The 22,287-nt window shown below is 43.6% G+C and overlaps 1 protein-coding gene across 1 annotated transcript in view; it reads left to right on the top strand.

The window, feature by feature from the left end:
- The first annotated feature begins 9,352 nt into the window (after window positions 1–9,352).
- EDIL3 (EGF like repeats and discoidin domains 3) overlaps window positions 9,353–22,287 on the top strand; it is a 1,025,075-nt gene continuing 1,012,140 nt past the window's right edge. Inside the window, exon 1 of the mRNA XM_073624465.1 lies at window positions 9,353–9,757. Coding sequence (XP_073480566.1) covers window positions 9,691–9,757 — 67 coding nt within the window. The 5' untranslated portion in view covers window positions 9,353–9,690. The remainder of the gene's footprint in view (window positions 9,758–22,287) is intronic.

The raw sequence follows: 22,287 nt of genomic DNA, 5'->3' as shown, positions 1-22,287 counted from the left end.
CCCCTCACACCTATGCACACTCAGCACCCCCTCAAACCTGTATGCACTCAGCTTCCCCACACCTGTAGGCACTCAGCTCCCCCCTAACACCTGTACGCACTCAGCCACCCCTCACAACTGTATGTATTCAGCCCCACACACACACACACACACCCATACACACTCAGTCTCCCCTCACACATGTATGCACTCAGCCCCCCCACATCTGTATGCACTCAGCCCCCTCACACCTCTACGCACTCAGCCCCCCTCATACCTGTGCACACTCAGCACCCCCTCAAACCCGTATGCACTCAGCTTCCCCCACACCTGTACGCACTCAGCCCCCCCACACCTGTACGCACTCAGCCCCCACCATACCTGTACGCATTCAGCCCCCACCACACTTGTACGCACTCAGCTCCCCTCACACCTGTACACACTCAGCCTCACCACACCTGAACGCACTCAGCCCCCTCACACCTCTACGCACTCAACCCCCCTCACACCTGTGCACACTCAGCACCCCCCTCAAACCTATATGCACTCAGCTTCCCCACACCTGTACGCACTCAACCTCCCTCACACCTGTACGCACTCAGCCTCCCTCACACCTGTATGCACTTAACCCCCCACACCTGTATGCACTCAGCCCCCCTCACACCTGTATGCACTCAGCCCCCCACACCTGTGTGCACTCAGCTCCCCTCACACCTGTAAGCACGCAGCCCCCCACACCTGTGTGCACTCAGCCCCCCTCACACCTGTAAGCACTCAGCCCCCCCCACACCTGTACACACTCAGCCCCCCACACCTGTATGCACTCAGCCCCCCACAACTGTACACACTCAGCCCTCCCACACCTCTACTCACTCAGCCCCCCCACACCTGTACGCATTCAGCCCCCCTCACACCTGTACGTACTCAGCCCCACCACACCTGTACGCACTCAGCCCCCCTCACACCTCTACACACTCAGCCCCCCTCACACCTAAGCACACTCAGCACCCCCTCAAACCTGTATGCACTCAGCTTCCCCACACCTGTAGGCACTCAGCTCCCCCCCTCACACCTGTACGCACTCAGCCACCCCTCACAACTGTATGTATTCAGCCCCCCACACACACACACACCCGTACACACTCAGTCTCCCCTCACACATGTATGCACTCAGCCCCCCCACATCTGTATGCACTCAGCCCCCCTCACACTTCTACGCACTCAGCCCCCCTCATACCTGTGCACACTCAGCACCCCCTCAAACCTGTATGCACTCAGCTTCCCCCACACCTGTACGCACTCAGCCCCCCCACCTGTACGCACTCAGCCTCCACCACACCTGTACGCATTCAGCCCCCACCACACTTGTACGCACTCAGCTCCCCTCACACCTGTACGCACTGAGCCCCCACCACACCTGAACGCACTCAGCCCCCTCACACCTCTACACACTCAACCCCCCTCACACCTGTGCACACTCAGCACCCCCCTCAAACCTATATGCACTCAGCTTCCCCACACCTGTATGCACTCAGCCTCCCTCACACCTGTATGCACTCAGCCTCCCTCACACCTGTAGGCACTCAGCTCCCCCCTCACACCTGTACCACACCTCACAACTGTATGTACTCAGCCCCCCACACACACACCTGTACGCACTCAGTCACCCCTCACACATGTATGCATTCAGCCCCCCACATCTGTATGCACTCAGCCCCCCTCACACCTCTACGCACTCAGCCCCACTCATACCTTTGTGCATTCAGCTTCCCCCACACCTGTGCGCACTCAGCCCCCACACCTGTACACACTCAGCTCCCCCTCACACCTCTATGCACTCAGCTCCCCCTCACACCTCTACGAACTCAGCTCCCCCTCATACCTGTGCACACTCAGCCCCCCCCACACCTGTACATACTCAGCCTCCCTCACACCTGTATGTACTCAGCCTCCCTCACAACTGTATGCACTCAGCTTCCCTCACACCTGTAGGCACTCAGCTCCCCCATCACACCTGTACGCACTCAGCCACCCCTCACAACTGTATGCACTCAGCCCCCACCACATCTGTACACACTCAGCCCCCCATACCTCTACGCACTAAGCCCCCACCACACTTCTACGCACTCAGCCCCCACACACCTGTACGCACTCAGCCCCCCCACACCTGTACACACTCAACCCCCACCACACCTCTACGCACTCAGCCCCCACACACCTGTACGCACTCAGCCCCCCCACACCACTGTGGACTCAGCCCCCACCGCACCTGTACGTACTCAGCCCCCACCACACCTGTACGTACTCAGCCCCCACCACACCTGTACGCACTCAGCCCCCACCACACCTGTGCGCACTCAGCCCCCCTCACACCTGTAAGCACTCAGCCCCCCCCATACCTGTATGCACTCAGCCACCCCCCCACACACACACACACCTGTACGCACTCAGCCTCCCTCACAGCTGTATGCACTCAGCAACCCCTCAAACCTGCTATGTGAGTGGATGCGCTGCTCCCATCTGTGCTCTCTATATTGCCTGTGTATGTGCTATCTCAATAGCCTAATTTGGTTCACCATCCACCTAACAGGTTATATCTCATTTATACAATAATCATATGTTTGTATAATTCATCACATGTGAACAACAACTTAATCCAAATACTTTAAATCATATAAAAAGTCCAGTGACATATGTCACATCATGATAGACTCTTCTTCATATGTGTTGCGAATCATCCGTTATAATTGCCGTGGGCGGCGTGCTCTTGTGTGTGGTATCAGATTAAAAGTGACTTAGTGCTTCACCACCACCTGTGAGATTTGCCACTCACCAGATTAATCTTTAAAACTGCACCTTTGGTTCATTAACAGGGATAACCACTCCACTCAAAGGAAACTTTTCTCCAATATCTATACCAGGTCCTCAATGTTCCTCATGCAAACGGATAAAAAACCATCATCGCGCAATAACGTTTAAAACCTTTATTCCATACATAAAAAACACTTTGCACTCACATTTCCAAGTGCCATTAGGCCGGCACCGAGCTTTTCCCGCAGTTAAGGACGGGTGGGCACTGCAGCCCGGTTCGTCTAGTGTGTGCTAGATGGTCTCCGTTGCCGCTTACGTTTCCCCCTGTTTGCGTCCGCGTCCTCTCCAAACCCCGTTCGTTCCCGGTCACGTGGGTACGATAATCTCCCAGCAGCCTCTACGCGTTTCGCAATCAAATTTGCGTCATCAGGAAGCTGCTGTGTGATTGGTTCTCATTCTATTTATATTGTGTGCGGGCGGAAATTGTTTTACCGCCATCTTGGATGTGGGAATTCCCTTAGTTCCGTTCTATTGGGGCTTTCTTTCTCTTAGCGCCATTTTGCTTATGGGCAATTCGCCCATTCCGTGATTGTTCATTGCACCCGCTGTTTCCCCCTCTACCATTGTTAATGCTCATTCCAATTTACCTATTATTATATTAGTTGTATATGAATGGTTATAAACTAACCCGTCCGTATCTGCTGGAGAGGCTCTCACATGTTAAAAAATACATAGATACATGGCCTTTGTTGGCCTTTATATGCTTTAACTAAAAAAACTTTTTATGCACATTGTTATTCCATATTTGATTACCGCTAGATCTGTAATATGGAACAGCAAATCCTTACCCTTTCTAAAATAATTTTTTACATAGCAACTATCCAGAAAATGAAATTAAATTAAAAAATAAAAAATAAATAATAAAAATAAAAATAAAAAATAAATAAATAAAATGAAATAAAGAAAAAAATGAAATAAAGAAAAAAAAAAAAAAGAAAAAAAATGAAATAAAGAAAAAAATGAAATAAAGAAAAAGAAAGAAAAAATAAAAAATAAAAATAAAAATAAAAAATAAAAAATATAAAAAAATGTAAAATAAAGAAAAAATAACATAAAATTGAAAAAATATGGAAAATATAATAAAAATAAAAATAAAAATAAAAATAAAAATAAAAATAAAAATAAAATTGAAATTAAAATTAAAATAAAATTAAAATAAAAATAAAAATAAAATTAAAAAGATAAATAAAATAAAAATAAAAATAAAAATAAATATAAAAATTTTCACAAACCCCTCAAACCTGTATGCACCCAGCTTCCCCAAAACCTGCACACACTCAGCCCCCCCACACCTGTACGCACTCAGCCCCCTCACACCTGTACGCACTCAGGCCCCTTCACACTTGTATGCACTCAGCCCCCTACACCTTTACACACTCAGCCCCCCTCAAACCTGTATGCACTCAGCCCCCCCCCCCCACACACACACCTGTACGCACTCAGCCTCCCTCACAGCTGTATGCACTCAGCCTCCCTCACACCTGTAGGCACTCAGCCACTCAGCCCCCCCACACACACACACCTGTACGCACTCAGCCTCCCTCACATCTGTAGGCACTCAGCCACACAGCCCCCCCTACACACACCTGTATGCACTAAGCCTTCCTCACACCTGTAGGCACTGAGCCCCCCTCCCACACACACACACCTGTATGCACTTAGCCCCCCCACACACACACTTTTACGCACACAGTCCCCCACACACACCTGTATGCACTCAGCCTCAGTAGATGCTGTCAGCATCTTTGAGTCTTCTGACCACTGACAACTTGCTACATGATTATAAGTGGCACTGGATGGGTAAGCTCCACACTGAGCCTGTTTGTTCTGTTAACTTACTGTTTCAATACAATTTTCTTTGCAAACCGGGACTCTGAGTGTTTTCTGTTTATCGCACCACACAGCACCTACCCAACAAGAACACTAGCCAGGACTTGGAAACACCACCGGGAGGAACTGGAGGACTGGTGGAGGAGGAGAAGAGGACAGAGGTTGTGATGAGGACCAAATAAGAATTGCAAGCCTCCTGGAGGACCATGTCCAACTGCCCTGCACCCAAACATGCAATGGAGGGGGTCAATGACAGCTCCAGCCTCCAGCCAGACCACACAAAGTCTGTGGGGGAGGTCACTGATGTAAGTGGGGAGTGAATACACTAAGGTAAGGGGGGAAACTGATACATAGGTATCAGTACCCCCCCCCCCTTACCTTGGTGTATTCACTCTATGGAGGGTAGTCTGTGGTCACAAGAGCCCCCCCCCCCCCCCCCCACATCAGAGTTCCCAGCATTCCCCCTTTAATTAGTGTCCTCAGAGTCTCCCTTTACATCAGAGTCTGCAGGATTCCCCCTTACAGTGCAAGGGAGAACTCTGCATACCCTGATGTAAAGGGGTACTCTGAAGTAAAGGGCATTGCTGCAGACTCTGATGTAAGTGGGACCTCTGTGGACTGTAATGTAAACAGGAGCTCTGTGGACTTTTGTGAAGGCGTGAAGGGGAGTAGTGACCAGAGACCCCCTTATATCAGAGTTCTCCTTTACATCAGAGTCCACAGTGTTCCATTTTATATGCCGAGTCTGCAGAGTCCCAATTGCACTGTAAAGAGGAACCCTGCAGATTCTAATGCAAGGGGGGACTCTGTGTTGGGTTATATTAACCTTACCTTCGTGTAAAAAAATAACTAAGTTTTTTGCCTTTTGTTATACCTTAAGCACAGTGCTAATGACACTAGCTACATGTTTGTATATACACAATCAAATGAAATCCAAAATTCATGCAACACTTCAACTTTGTTGATCCTTCATGATGAGGTTATGAGTAAGAGCTAGTCGCAGAACGAAATGCATCAACTTTTTTCTTTACCCTGCACTGTCTGTGATATCTTTTGCATGAAGGATCAATAAGCCCCGGTTCACACAGGGGCGACTTGTCAGGCGACTTAGCCATTCTGTACTACGGAACCGTTCTAATAGGAGCTACGCAAGTCTCTCCGACTTAGAAAAAGGTTCCTGTACTACTTTGGGGCGACTTCAGGTGACTTGCATTGACTTCTATACAGAAGTTGTTTTGCAAGTCGCCGCTGAAGTTGTGCGCAGGTCGCCTCTGTGAGTCGGCCTGCAAGTCGTGTTGCCCCTGTGTGAACCGGCAGTAAAGGTGAAGTGTTGCAGCCCAATTCCAGATTTCATTCAATTGCGTATCTGCAGACGAGCTGTGCTAGCATCTTCATCTAAACTGTGGCTATGCTGTGGATGGATGGCTAATGTGCTCACCTGGAGTGGCTTTCTCTTCAGTACTACATGTGTGTGGCTATTTGAGATAAAACAGTCATTTTGTCAAACTTTTTTGAACCATCAGTAAAAAAATTAGTTCTGTCAGTAAGTTTGTTTGTGTTGTGCCAGTAAAAAGTGGCTCTGTCAGTAGTTTTTTGGATAGTGTTAGTAAATTTCATTTTGAGAGGTTGACAACCCTGGGTTGTGGTCCGCTCTGTGCAATACCATTGCAGAGAGCAGGTAAGTGTAACATGTTTTTTATTTAGCTGTGATTCCAGATTTTTGCCTGCAAGGGTCATGCGCGAGCCGCCGGTGGACTGCTTATGCTGTGATAATTCACAGCAGAAACTGATCTTGTGGTGCCGGGCACTCGATGCCCTCTGGCACCTGCTGATCGTTGGCAATGAACAGAGAACTGAGATATGTGTAACTGTAAACAAGGCTTATCTCAGTTCTGAGATCGAGATCGAAGGATCGATCCTATGTTCCTGCAGAGCAGGGAATAGAATCATTCTCTTCCCCTAGTGAAAGCAGCACACAGTGTACACAAAAACTCTGGCCAGGCACACAATTAACCCTTTGATTGCCCTAGATGTTTAGCCCCTTCCCAGCCAGTGTCATTAGTACAGTGACAGTGCATATTTTTAGCTCCGATCACTGTATTAGTGTCACTGGTTCCCACAAAGTGTCAAAAGTGTCAGTTAGTTTCCCGATTGTCTGCCGCAATATTGCAGTCCCTAAGTCACTAGTATAAAAAAAACAAAAATCCATAAATATATCCCATAGTTTGTAGATGCTGTTATCATAGGCGTGCGCAGGGGGTGTGCCGGGTGTGCCTGGGCACACCCTAATTACCCTGTCCAGTTTAGCTTCCCCTGCTGATATTTTACAAAAGCCCCCCAATGGGGCTCCTAAAAAAATAGTAAAAAAAATAACATTTTTAAAAAAATATAATAAAAATAAAACTGTAAAAAATAATACAAAATCAAGATAATAAAAAATGACTGACAATGCCCTACTGACACCAGCCTCTGCCCTAGTGGCATTGCTCTACTGACACCATCCACTGCCCTACTGTTTTTTACATTTATTAAGAGTGTGTGTGTGTGTGTGTGTGTGTGTGTATATATATATATATATATATATATATATATATATATATATATATATATATATATATATATATATATATATTTTTTTTTTTTTATTCCACACACACGCCTGTTTGAGCTTTGGGGTGCACACCCTAATGCAATAAGCTGCGCACACCTATGGCTGATATGTTCACATAAACCAATCAACATATGCTTATTGTTATTTCTGTAACCAAAAACATGTAGCAGAATACAAATTAGCCTAAATTTATGAAGAAATTCAATTTTTTTTTTTTTTTATTGGATGTGCTTTATAGCAGAAAGTAACTTTGTCTGTTTATAGCGTAAAATATAAAAACTGCAGAGGTGATCAAATATCACCAAAAGAAAGCTCTATTTGTGGGGAAAAAATACTGTAAAAAATAAAGTAACGCAGTGCTGTATCGCAAAAAAAAAAATGGCCTGGTCATAGAATAACTTTCCAACTATTTTACGTTCCTGAAGTCTTTCCTGATATGTTTTATCCATCAAACCTTTCACCATTTGTGTTGCCTATCTCTGGACTTGTTTTATCTCATCAATATATTTGTGTAAGTGAGGTCTCCATAACTGGACATAGTATTGTAAATGAGGTCTCCAGAACTGGACACAGTATTGTAAATGAGGACTCCAGAACTGGACACAGTATTGCAAATGAGGTCTCCAGAACTGGACACAGTATTGTAAATGAGGTCTGCAGAACTGGACACAGTATTGTAAGTGAGGTCTCCAGAACTGGACACAGTATTGTAAGTGAGGTCTCCAGAACCGGACACAGTATTGTAAGTCAGGTCTCTAGAACTGGGCACAGTATTGTAAATGAGGTCTCCAGAACTGGACACATTATTGTAAGTGAGGTCTCCAGAACTGGACACACTATTGTAAGTGAGGTCTCCAGAACTGGGCACAGTATTGTAAATGAGGTCTCCAGAACTGGACACATTATTGTAAGTGAGGTCTCCAGGACTGGACACAGTATTGTAAGTGAGGGCTCCATAACTGGACATAGTATTGTAAATGAGGTCTCCAGAACTGGACACAGTATTGTAAATGAGGTCTCCAGAACTGGACACAGTATTGCAAATGAGGTCTCCAGAACTGGACACAGTATTGTAAATGAGGTCTGCAGAACTGGACACAGTATTGTAAGTGAGGTCTCCAGAACTGTACACATTATTGTAAGTGAGGTCTCCAGAACTGGACACAGTATTGTAATTGAGGTCTCCAGAACTGGACACAGTATTGTAAGTGAGGTCTCCAGAACTGGGCACAGTATTGTAAATGAGGTCTCCAGAACTGGACACATTATTGTAAGTGAGGTCTCCAGAACTGGACACACTATTGTAAGTGAGGTCTCCAGAACTGGGCACAGTATTGTAAATGAGGTCTCCAGAACTGGACACATTATTGTAAGTGAGGTCTCCAGAACTGGACACAGTATTGCAAATAAGGTCTCCAGAACTGGACACAGTATTGTAATTGAGGTCTCCAGGACTGGACACAGTATTGTAAGTGAGGGCTCCAGGACTGGACACAGTATTGCAAGTGAGGTCTCCAGAACTGGACACAGTATTGCAAATAAGGTCTCCAGAACTGGACACAGTATTGTAATTGAGGTCTCCAGAACTGTACACATTATTGTAAGTGAGGTCTCCAGAACTGGACACAGTATTGTAAGTGAGGTCTCCAGAACTGGACACAGTATTGTAAAGAGGTCTGCAGAACTGGACACAGTATTGTAAGTGAGGTCTCCAGAACTGGACACAGTATTGTAAAGAGGTCTGCAGAACTGGACACAGTATTGTAAGCGAGGTCTCCAGAACTGGACACAGTATTGTAAAGAGGTCTGCAGAACTGGACACATTATTGTAAATGAGGTCTCACTAAGGATCTATATAGGGGATCAGGAGCTCCTTCCTCTTGCTGCACACCCCATCCATCTAGGTTCCTGTGTGTATTATTTGTCTCCTTTAACCCAGGAAGGATTCTGAGTGCATGCCTGCACACCAATCTTCCAATACTAACACAATTATTGGGGTTACAGATCCTTTAAGAGCAGAGCTGTGTAGCAAAGCCCAAGTGAGAAGGATGAAGTAAGTAAGCAGGAGGAGCAGGTGTCTGGGCGGTGCGATCCTTCTCCCTATCCTCAGTGTGTATGTGCGATCCTCTCTGCTCCTTCCCATTCTCTCCTCCAGCACAAGGAGGTCGGTGTGTGAGCGGAGGGAAGGAGCCGGGACTCCCCGTCTTTCTATACACTCTCCGACCGGCCAGCCGGCTCTCATCTCCCATCCTCCTCTCCTTCCACCACCTATCTGCCCGGATACTGGCCATCGCGAGGAATACTAAGGACCATTGGGGACCTCTTCCCGGGACCGGAGTGTGTCTTTCCTGGGGACATCATTTGTACCAGCTTTTCCTTTCGTTTAGTGACCCACAACCATGATACTGAAGGGGGTCACACGTCTCCTGATCAGCCTCAGCTTTTGGGTCCCTCTGCTAGTAGAAGGTAAGTGATGATGATGATGTGTCCGGCACTTTCATTGCAAGTTACCTAGATGGAGTGACAGCTCCGGAGTTGTGCACCGGGGATACCGGGGATGGATGACGTGATCCGCTCTGAACACGGGGGACAAGCCGGAGCTCCGACTGGATTAGCCTTCTGCCATCTGCACACATCATCTGCTTCCCAATGGTCTTAATGAGATGACAGGGAAAGGGCTTAATTGTAATCCCTATCAGCGGTTATCCGCAGGGCACTGCTCCCCATCCCTCTCATCTCCATCCTTCTCTCCATCTCTTCCCTCTCCTCTCCTCATCTCTCTCTTCTCCTTATCTCTCTCTTCTCCTCATCATCCCTCTCCTCTCCGCCGCTCTCATCCCCATCCCTATCCTCTCCATCGCTCTCATCCCCATCCCTCTCCTCCCCATCCTTCTCCTCTCCATCCCTCTCCTTTCCACCCTCCTTTCCCGGTGTAGATTGCGGTGATGGGAGATGCAGCAAAGCCTTGGAAATTAGGCTGGGAAGGCAGAGGACCACTTCAGCATGGCTTTCCTACAAGACCCCCAATTATGAGTGCTTTAACTTTATGCTTTGCTGGGGCTTTAGAAATCCACTTCTGTCTTTAAAAGTTGCATAGGTAATATTTCATTATTTAAAGTTGAAATGGATTTGTGCAGTGGTTGAAATTGGTGCAGCTAGGTCATAAAGAGTTAAATCATGGCAGTTCCCATCCATTCATAGTAAGCTTATGAGTAGAAGAGGGATGTGTTTTACACCTTATCTTTATATCTTTAGCTGGGCTGCACATTCCAGTATCCTAGCCTGACCCCTTGCACAGAACTTCTGTGCTTAACTCAGTACCTAGTCTGTGTCCCCAGCTTGTCCTGGCAGTACATCCTAGTCTGTACCTAGTCTATGCCCCTAGCCTGTCCTGGACAGTACATCCCAGTCTGTATCTAGTCTATGCCCCTAGCTTGTCCTGGACAGTACATCCCAGTCTGTACCTAGTCTGTGTCCCCAGCCTGTCCTGGCAGTACATCCTAGTCTGTACCTAGTGCATGCCCCTAGCCTGTCCTGGACAGTACATCCTAGTCTGTACCTAGTATATGCCCCTAGCCTGTCCTGGACAGTACATCCTAGTCTGTATCTAGTCTATGCCCCTAGCCTGTCCTGGACAGTACATCCCAGTCTGTACCTAGTCTGTGTCCCCAGCCTGTCCTGGCAGTACATCCTAGTCTGTATCTAGTCTATGCCCCTAGCCTGTCCTGGACAGTACATCCTAGTCTGTATCTAGTCTATGCCCCTAGCCTGTCCTGGACAGTACATCCCAGTCTGTACCTAGTCTGTGTCCCCAGCCTGTCCTGGCAGTACATCCTAGTCTGTACCTAGTGCATGCCCCCAGCCTGTCCTGGACAGTACATCCTAATCTGTACCTAGTCTATGCCCCCAGCCTGTCCTGGCAGTACATCCTAGTCTGTACCTAGTGCATGCCCCTAGCCTGTCCTGGACAGTACATCCTAGTCTGTACCTAGTATATGCCCCTAGCCTGTCCTGGACAGTACATCCTAGTCTGTATCTAGTCTATGCCCCTAGCCTGTCCTGGACAGTACATCCCAGTCTGTACCTAGTCTGTGTCCCCAGCCTGTCCTGGCAGTACATCCTAGTCTGTATCTAGTCTATGCCCCTAGCCTGTCCTGGACAGTACATCCTAGTCTGTATCTAGTCTATGCCCCTAGCCTGTCCTGGACAGTACATCCCAGTCTGTACCTAGTCTGTGTCCCCAGCCTGTCCTGGCAGTACATCCTAGTCTGTACCTAGTGCATGCCCCCAGCCTGTCCTGGACAGTACATCCTAATCTGTACCTAGTCTATGCCCCCAGCCTGTCCTGGCAGTACATCCTAGTCTGTACCTAGTGCATGCCCCCAGCCTGTCCTGGACAGTACATCCCAATCTATACCTAGTGCATGCCCTCAGCCTGTCTTGGACAGTACATCCCAGTCTGTACCTAGTCTATGCCCCCAGCCTGTCCTGGACAGTACATCCCAGTCTGTACCTAGTGCATGTCCCCAGCCTGTCCTGGACAGTACATCCCAATCTATACCTAGTGCATGCCCTCAGCCTGTCTTGGACAGTACATCACAGTCTGTACCTAGTCTATGCCCCTAGCCTGTCCTGGACAGTACATCCCAGTCTGTACCTAGACTATGCCCCTAACCTGTCCTGGACAGTACATCCCAGGCTGTACCTAGACTATGCCCCTAGCCTGTCCTGGCAGTACATCCCAGTCTGTACCTAGACTATGCCCCTAGCCTGTCCTGGCAGTACATGCCAGTCTGTACCTAGACTATGCCCTTAGCCTGTCCTGGTAGTACATCCCAGTCTGCACCTAGACTATGCCCCCAGCCTGTCCTGGACAGTACATCCCAGTCTGTACCTAGTCTATGCCCCTAGCCTGTCCTGGACAGTACATCCCAGTCTGTACCTAGACTATGCCCCTAGCCTGTCCTGGTAGTACATCCCAGTCTGTGCCTAGTCTATGCCCCTAGTCTGTACCTGGGTAGTACATCCCAGTCTGTGCCTAGTCTATGCACCTAGTCTGTACCTGGGTAGTACATCCCAGTCTGTACCTAGTGTATGCCCCAGCCTGTCCTGGGTTATACATCCCAGTCAGTACCTGTAATATGCACCCTAGCTTGTACCTGGACCATGGCCCCTAGTCTATATCTAGATAGAATATACATTTTAGCCTGTACCTGAACTATGCACTCTAGCCTGTACTTGGGTTATACCTCACAGTCTGTACTTAGTTTATGCCCCCCAGCTTGTACTTAAAAAAATGCCCTCTAACCTGTCTCTGGATTATACATCCAAATGTGTACCTGGCCCATACATCCCAGACTGCACCTAGTCTGTGTATCCCATCCTGCACATGGTCTAAACACTCAGTGTGTACTTGGTTTATATACTTCAAAATGTACCTCGTATATACCTCCCACCATGTACCTGAACTATGCATTCCGCTGCGTACCTCATCTATGCATTCCGGGTTTTACCTAGTCTTTTTCAGAGTCTATGCCTGAAATATGCAATTGAATTTGTACATGGGCTATAAACTCCAGCCCATACCTGGGCTATGCACCTTTCCCTGCACCTGAGCCGTGCACCCTGTCCCGTGTCTTAGTTATGCACGCTAGCCTGTACCTTGGCTATGCACCTCAGTCTGTACCTGACTTACTGTATATACCCTAGCCTGCACCCGGTCTATGCACATCAGTCAATGTATAGTCTTTGCAACCTAGGCACTGCCCGGGCTATGCAGCTTAAATTCTGCCTGTTCTTTTAAATGCAGCCTGCACCTGGCTTCACCTGTGCCAGTGGGCTTCTTTACTCTAACCTTACTCTGAGATCTTCTCCCCACTTTGTACTTGCTTCATTTTTCTTTTGAACTTCATGCCATATTTTGACCTTATGCTGCCCTAGGCATTGGGATTAAATGTTTTCTAATTAGCAATCCAAACATTCCTCACTATGCAGATCTTCTTTATTACAGTTTTTGCAGAAATGGTTAGTAAAGGAAAAGGACCACAAAAAATAAAATAAATAAATAAAATTGCACAACTCAGCTAATAACAGTTGCATGTCCCAACTGAACAGTGGTGCCTTAATCAAGTGCCTAGTTGCCTATATATTAGATGCGTCCCTGACCTGCAACTAATGTGGGGCTATGTTCCCTTGCCTGCTGTGTATCTCTGCACCTCTGCCTGCTTCTGAGCTCTGCACCTCTGCTGAAGATCTATCTGCTCTTGTGGCTGGCATCTGTTCTGTGAATCGAATAGCTCCCTAACTTCGCTTGTTAGGGGGAAAGGTCTTGTTAAATGCAGACAATTCATCATGGCTTGTAGGAGTAGGTCTATGGATGAAAGGAATGGATGAGATTAGTGCTTACTAGACTGTGTAGTTCGTTTTCTTTGCCTGAAAGATAATGAAGCCTTTGGGGCTTTAAATTGTGTGAACAGGCACTGATCTGATCTCCCAAATTAATATAAATATCACAATGGGAGTGACCGCATCCATAAAATAAATCCCTTTCTCCCTCAGTACAAAGGCTGTTCCATATTTCCTCCGTGTCAACCTCTGCTCCCATGAACAGTTCTGATTTAGAACATCTGTATCAATCTACAGGGGGAAAAAAAGACACTATTAACCGAAAAGGGATCGTATAGCTAGAGCGAGATGCATTTTGTTTATTTGGCCAGTGTGCAGCATATAGATTTATCTACCAAGGAAACAAGTGTGCAATCAGTAAAGCCAACATTGCTGTCATTAGATTATAGATTGGAACAAAAAGTCAAAAGGTATCCGGAACAGCTTTAATAAGCACTTGGACTCAGCAAATGATTTTGCTCTTAAGAGACATATTTTCCGGTGCATTTGCAGGTATTGATTGTCCATGCACTTAGGTCCTGAGATGAAATGAATGTGATTCCTGCACCCACCCTTAGCTTTGGTAGCATTCCCCCTGTAGTCACCCTCTGCCTCTCTCCAGTTTGGATGATGAGGGCAGTTCTTAGAAGAAGCACAGATCTTACTGCAGAGATTGCAGACTCACTTGTGGTTATTGTCCAGTCATTTAAAAAAAAGTCTAATTAGGGTTCCCAGATTTGTTTAGCTCAGATATAATCCTTCTTCGGTGGTTATTTAACCTGTGCACAGACATCCAGACAGTCCCAGCTGGTGTCTTCATGACTTAAATGCCTTAATAAAACCATCATGCAGACTTTTGACCTCAATGATCCCTTGAGTACTGATTAGGAAGTGTTGCACTTGTTCTTTTCAGATTCTAGGGGAAAAAAAATAAATTATGGAGAATGATACAGCACATCCTTGCAGCTGTCCTGAAAGCAGTCCTTGTTTTATTTCTTTAATATGTATTCCTTCTATATGATGCTCTGGCAGATGCTAGTTCGATTACAGCATATTTAGACAGATGTTATTTTATTGATGCTACACCGTATAAACATAAAGGCGACTTGGTAGATTGGAAGAGGAAAAATGAGCTTCATTAACATACAAACAATCTTTTTTTTTTATGCAATGTGGGCGTGAGGTTTGTTTTTGTAACTGTTTGGGTTTATTATTATGTTTCCGGCTTGTTTGATGCTACTTAGCTACCAGCATCACAATAGATAATATAATGTGGCTTTCCTCCCTCTAATTTTTTTTTCTAGTGGTATATTAGGAATCCTTTTATTATAGGCCCTACCCATGAATGATTTTTACTTTTAAAATGAAACCAATGGATCAGTCATCAAACTGAATATTGTATCAGATGATAAATATTTCATCAGTATGGGCCATGCTAAAAATTCAATAGCATTTCATACAGTTGCAGGAGGCATGTGACGTTATGCAATCTGTCACAATGGCTAACGCTCATGTCTTAATCCTTTAAGCAAAATGTACCCCATTAAGGTTTAGACAAATTCATTTGTTTTACAGATTGACTTGCCTGGGTAGCTTCAATTCCCTTTTCTGTCAAAAAATGAACTATTGAAACAGAGATGGCTGATATAATTCACTTGCTATGAAACCCCTTTGTCAATTAAATATTCATTTGAAGAGAAATCTACTTTTTCATCTATTTTTTTTTCTAGTATTACAGATTGCTCATTTAAGATAATAGACTGGCCTCTGATGCAACAGTTACAAAAGTAATAACATGTCCTTTTTTTTTTCTTTTTCTGGTCCTCTCTCTAAGGATAATCAATCAGTTTGATATAGTTCCCTATAAAAACGTGTTTAACAAAATCCGATTTGTGAAAAAAATGGCCTTTGAGCCATGAGAATGACCTCTTTCTCTAATAAGCTTTCAATTTTTCTAACCAAAAGTTGATGACTACAAAGTTTCAGATTATGATATCTGATTTTTAAGTACATTGGAATGCCAACAGTCTGGCCAACGAGCTGTAAAATTGAATGTCGTCCTTCCTTAAAATGTGTTATTTGCCAAATTACAGAGCCTTCCAGGTTTAGTGCGCTTTAACATTTACATTAGGGAACAAGTGTGCATGATTTTCTGTTTTCCTGATGAGTGAAAACTAATGGATTTTTTTTAGAGTGGTTGGTGCCCACTGTAGCCTTACATTTAAATGAGTCTAAATGGTACGTGCCTTTAAAGAAGAAGCTGAATGCTCTGCTCAGTATCTAATTTTAAAAGAGCAATTTAGCATTTATTGATATTGTAGATATGTTTTTCAAGTTTTGTTACTGGCTATAAAGGGACAAAGTTATCCATGCAAAACTGATGAGTATAGTATTAAGAACAGAGAATGACCATTTGGCCAAAGAGATCTGGTCATTCATAATTTGTTGTGTGTATTCTTTAAGTTTACCTGTGTTTTTCCATGCTTTGATCTGCCTGCTGTGCTTTTGAATAATTATTTAAGTCATGTGTGGTGCCGATGACCCATTATCGCAGAGTGTAGGGTGCACAGAATAGTGCTGATAGGTAAACCACAGTACTGACCAGACAGATCTTTGTTAACTGTCAATGGAAAATTAAACTTTCTTACTGGTTGCTCTGGATTACAGCACTTTCCATCATTATTGCTCTTTGCAATACCCTACTGATTATCTCACATCACTTTTAATTCATTCAATGTACAACTATTTGCTATACTGAACATTTTAATAACAGTCACATGACTAAAAATAATGATTGTTTTGGCAAATAGCGATTGTTGTGGCAAATATTACATTTTGTCTGATTATTGTACTTTTAGACTCATTAGAAAATGTATTGGTGTGAATGTATGTAAAGCCAATACTTACTGTTTACTTTTAAATAACATGTGACTGTTAAGACCCATATAATTTTTTTTCCTTTTTTTATATTTCCATTAATTTCCTGTCTCAAAGACCCAACAGCAATCAAGGAGATCTCTGTAAAGTGTGGAGATGTACTCTCTTAGACAGTTGTCACAAGAACAGGTTTAACCTTTAGAACAGTCCTTGTCACCTCCCACCTGTGATAACTCAAAACTTTTAGAATTTTCCATTACTTTTTGTACCATAAACAATGGTCACCAGGACCAGTACAGGCATACCCCACTTTTAAGTACACAATGGGGTTTATTTACTAAAGCTGGAAAGTGCAAAATCAGGCCCACGTCTGCATAGAAACCAATGAGCTTCTAACCTTGGCTTGTTCAATTAAGCTTGGGTAATAATACCTAGAAGCTAATTGGTTTCTATGCAGAAGTGAGCCTGATTTTGCACTTTCCAGCTTTAGTAAATAAACCCCATTGTGTACTTAAAAGTGGGGTATGCCTGTACAGAGGATAATTCTGCCCAGTGGGGTCACAGACAGCAATAAAAAAAACTACAGATTTCTTACCTTTCCACATACAATCCAAAACTAAAACAAGTTTTGGTTTTACATACTCTTTTATGTTAGTGTGTAGATTTTGACTTTGTGATTCCACCCTGATCTGCCTGCTTAGCCTTCTCTGTAATTGTTAAGGTTGTCCCTTACTTTAAAAGACCAATAGGAGCAGGCATCACCAAGTTTAGTTCAAGATTAGCAAAAAAATATCATCTGCTTCACCCTAGATATGTTGGTTCATTTCTTAAAAAATATGCTCATTTTTAATTATCACATGTTTACGTAAAGGAATTTTATTTTATAGTGATGGGAGTCAGGGCTGGTTTGTTGTCCCTGTGCTTCCCCCATTGATAAGTTGTTTGAAGATGATAACCATGTGGATAATGCTGGTCATTGAAAAATTACCCCAATATTCCAGCGATGACAGACTCAGTTCAAGTCTCAGTTCCATTTTAAGATTCAGCCGAAGTTCAAAATTAAGGGACAAAGAGTATTTGTGCTAAAAATTTCAGTATATTGAATGACTTGACAAATGTCATTTGAAAGTACTGCAATATTTTGTTTGCTTTAACATTCCATTTTGAAATGAATGTTATTTCCTGAACGCTGTTAGAAATTAGTTTGAGAAATAATTTCCATCCTGCTCCTTCAAATTTTCTTGTCACTATGGATGAAAACGAATGATTTGAAATATGAATGAACATTCCTAAAATGAAAGATGTTCTACTAGTGTAGGGCCAGTATAAAGTATCATGAACATGTTCTGGAGCTGAAGAATCCTTAGTCTGAATCCCAAGTTAGAGCTATGACTAAAAACTTTTTTTTTTTTTAACATAAAAGTTTTATTGGGTTAACAAAAGAGAATACATATGCATGAAAAAAAAGCATAGTAGTACAGGATTTACCATATGCAAATAAAGTATAAGTACATAGTGCAATTTCAGTATAACATATTCAATCACCATATGCTCCAAGATTTTTGGAACGTTTTGAATGACAGTGAATTGAGAGCTAGTAGTTTCTCATAAGTTTTATTCAAATTTATGATACCAATCACTTCTGAAAGGTTAGGAGCTAACAAAGACTTCCACTGCCTTAGAATAAGGGATTGGGCTGCTATGAGTATGTGTGACAACTTGTCTGTGATCTTTCCGGTATCTGTCTATCCCTAGATTGAGTAGGACCAGTGCAGGGACTAAAAACTCTTTGTAGTGAAAAACTCATCAACAGTTCTCATGTACCTCTCTTCGTAATAAAGTTTTCCAGAAAAAAAGAGAGAGAGGAGCGCCTCTAAGTAAAGTGCTTTATTCAATGTGATAAAAGGAAAAATAGCCACTTACATATTGGTAAAGAAGAAGGCTTTCCACAAAACGATAACTGATGGTGGGCTGCAGATGGAGCACAAGCTGGGGAGATGTCGCTAGTCCGTGGCTGCGATGAGAGCAGAGAACCGGGCCGGGAACAGCCGCTCATGCATAGAGGGAGAGGACAGCTCGCAGAGCCAGCGTGTGACGTCAGCCAGGTAGAAGGAAACACAACGCGTTCAAGAGCATGCGCAACGGCCGTAAGGCGCATGCGCGCTTCTTTCTCAAGTGTGATCGATCACACTTGAGAAAGGAGCGGCTGTTCCCGGCCCAGTTCTCTGCCCTCATCAACAGCACTTTAGTTAGAGGCGCTCCTCTCTCTCTTTTTTTCTGGATATCTTTGAGCTGACTTCACTCCTGAGAAGAGCTGCCCTTTGCTGACAGTGCTACAACCATCCCTTCCACTAGCAAATCAATCATCATCATCCAATATAGTCTGCTTTTATGGACTTATTTATGGACTTATTGTCTTATATATATATTTAGAATCCTGTTTTTATGGACTTATCTATGGACTTATTGTCTTTTATATATATTTAGAATCCTCCTGAACGTCTATTGCTTGTTTGTTATCATTAATCAGCAATTCTGAGCGCCATTCCTATATGTTTTTTTCGTAATAAAGTTTGGAGCCAATTGAACTGTTCACGATTGGAGTAGTGATATTCAGTTGTCGATTTATAATGTTTTCTAAGGCAGGCTTGTTCATCTGCTCAAAGTGCAAGACCCAAATGGATAATCAGATGAGCCTTCTAAGCTGACTCTCACAAGCAGGTGGCTAGATTACACAAATCTACTGTGGCATGTTAAGCAGCAGGAACTGCATACATATTATTTGGAAGCAATAGCCCACCTCCAGCTAGTTTTTTTTGGCTACAGTGGGAAAAGGTAAGGGCATCTGTTATGTTTTAAATAGTGCATGTAACCCCGCTGGGGAGATTCCCTCTCCCTTCTTGCACTCATCACATGAACTGAGGGGGAATCTCCCCAATGATGACAAATCTAACCACCCTCAGAATTTTTTTTTTTAATTCTTTTAAGTGTTCTTGTTGAAAAGATTAATTTCAGTTCATGTTCTGTCTGGCACCCATAAAAAGAGAGGAAGGACGACGATGGGAACACAGACAGCAATTAAAAGTTTGCAGCTTCCAACCACTAGCTACTGTGTTCAAAACGCAAATAAAGAAACAAAACAAAAAACTTTGGATGGGGTTGGGCTTTAACTTGCTTGTGAAATAATGCATCAAGTAACCTATTAAAATGTAGTATCCTAGTATGTTGTCGGGCATAAAATCTAATTTCTTGTGAGTTTAATCCAATGAAAAATGTTTTACGCATCAAAGTATTGAATAAAGTCAATCTTTTAAAATGTGATATATTGATTCATTTTAGTAAATTATTTGTTAGGGTTTTGCAACTCTTCCTACAGGGTTCACCAAATAGAGAACATTATACACCAATTTCTTTTTAATTCCTCCTCTTTTTTAACTCACTTTGCTATTAGAAATCATTATGTGCTTTCCATTTCTAACAGTATTAAAGTGGACCTTAAAGTGGGAGTAAACTCCCATGGACGATTTTTACCTATAGGTAAGCCTATAGTAAGGCTTACCTATAGGTACAGTAAATATCTCCTAAACATGCACTACTTAGGATATTTACTTGTGAAGCCGCCGGTGACATCACCGGCGCATGGTTTCTGAAGGAACGGCATACCGTGCTGTTCCTTTAGAGCCCTGTGCAGTGAACAGCAGCTTCGGTGCACATGCGCGGGAGTGTTTTCATTGCAGCTTGTCCAATCAAAGGACCGGAGCCCGCCAATATGCGATGCATGCTAGCACATTATAACTTTGCCTTGGTAGTTTAGAAAAAAAAAAGAAAACGGCGGTTTACTACCCCTTTTTTTGGAACTTAAAGTGGGTCTTCACAAAAAAAGTAGGATTTGCTTTTTTAGGGAGAACATTCTTGTTCTCTACATGGAGGTTCTTTGGAGTTGATCCCTTCAAGTGTTTGAGGATTGCTGATGTATGTGAAAAGCAATGTATGCAAGTAGAAAGTGGACACTCCAGTTGGTTAGAGAACAATGATTACTATATTGATCTATGTCTTAAAATATATAAAAATGATTTACAATATGAGTTAAAGTAAATAGTAGCGCTGACTTAATAAACACTATAAATCGATAAACCCAGTGACAGGTGATAGTAATTGAAAACTAATACATTAGTGAACAAATGAAAAAAATAATAATAATGAGGTCCGTGATTAAACAGTCCATAAATGAGACCAGAAAGTTTCAAATGGAAGATACAATTATATTGATGTGAAATCTTCAAAGCTTTCACCCCAACGCGTGCAATCAGTGTTTCCACTCCCCTTTAGTTATGCATTCACCAAATAGCGATGCCTTGCACTCTCATGCTCAGCAAAACAGCATCAACCCTTAAAGGGTTAAACATCCAACGATATCCAGAGTAATTTGGAATATTTTTTTAGAGATGCGCACTTTCTTCTGAAGAATTGTAACTTCATCCACGAAACGCGTCAAGGTTTTAAATGTAGTTTTTTCATTAAATCACACGTTTATATCATACCCTGTTTTTTGATTTCATGTATCATGTGCAATAGTGGAATTTATATATTATTTTTATATTTTTTTGTCTATTTTATGCCTATCAGCTCATCATATTTGCTATTTACCATGTCCCATGTGTATTTATATGAATAAACTTCCTCTTTATTGTACAATTTATTTATTATTTATAATTATTTATGTCCAAACACACATCTCATTCAAAGTCCCAAATCCCCCCTGTTTCTTAACGATATCCATACGCAACACCCGATATCATGGACTCTCCATATATAATAAAATAAAGTGCCCCAATAGTGCAGTATCATTATGAAAAATGTATTTCTATTAAAAAGCTTCAAAAATTGCACTCACATAAGCTAAGATCAATAAAGCGTAGAGACATCCACTTGCAGCAGCAAGTACTGGAGTAGTATGGTCACAGTGGACAGAGCATGTCTGAACTGAACCTTGCCAAGGAGAGATTGTGTTACGTCACTTCTGGTTTAGCGTCAAGCGTTAACAACTGGTTGCCGTACAGCCAACGTCCCAACGTTTTGTCGAAATCCCATGGGACATTGGCTGTACGGTCGACAACCAGTTGTTAACGCTTGACGCTATACCGGAAGTGACGTTCCGAGGAGCACGATCTCTCGTTGGTGAGGTTCAGTTCACACAAATCCCGGTTCTCTCAGGGGAGAGGAGACAGATCTCCCTTATGGGACTTTAAATAAGATGGGCACCATTTGGCCAAGAAGCATCATAGCAGTAATTGAAGTATAAAGTATATGCATTTATTCAGGTAAAAGTCATGCATACATTAATATCATCAGCAATGGCCAGTTGAAAAAAAACATACATATAAAATGAACAATGGGTACATAAATGGATAACAAACACGTAATACATGGGCATCTGGTGTACCCTAGGAGTAAAAAACATGTGATACACAGGCAACTAGTGTACTGAGACCTAGCCCGCTCTTCAGGGGTTCATGCATGTATGGATGTACCTAGGAAAGAAGAATATAAATGGGTAGGTGGTATAGTATTGATAAAGTAGTTGCAGAGCATGGGAGCCATGATGTAGGAGCCCATACTCACCACTAAATGATGCCAAAACGACAGGTGTGCGGTTCCCAGAGGCAGTAGCAGGTGTCTTACCTGTAAGTTGAGGAGGCAAAGCCAAACGGGACCCCGGTGGGGCAAACCAAAGG

Source organism: Aquarana catesbeiana, linkage group LG01, assembly GCF_042186555.1.
Source record: "Aquarana catesbeiana isolate 2022-GZ linkage group LG01, ASM4218655v1, whole genome shotgun sequence".
NCBI lineage: Eukaryota > Metazoa > Chordata > Amphibia > Anura > Ranidae > Aquarana > Aquarana catesbeiana.
The sequence above is the reverse complement of the archived record's forward strand: the minus strand, read 5'-3'. Positions and strand labels throughout refer to the sequence as shown.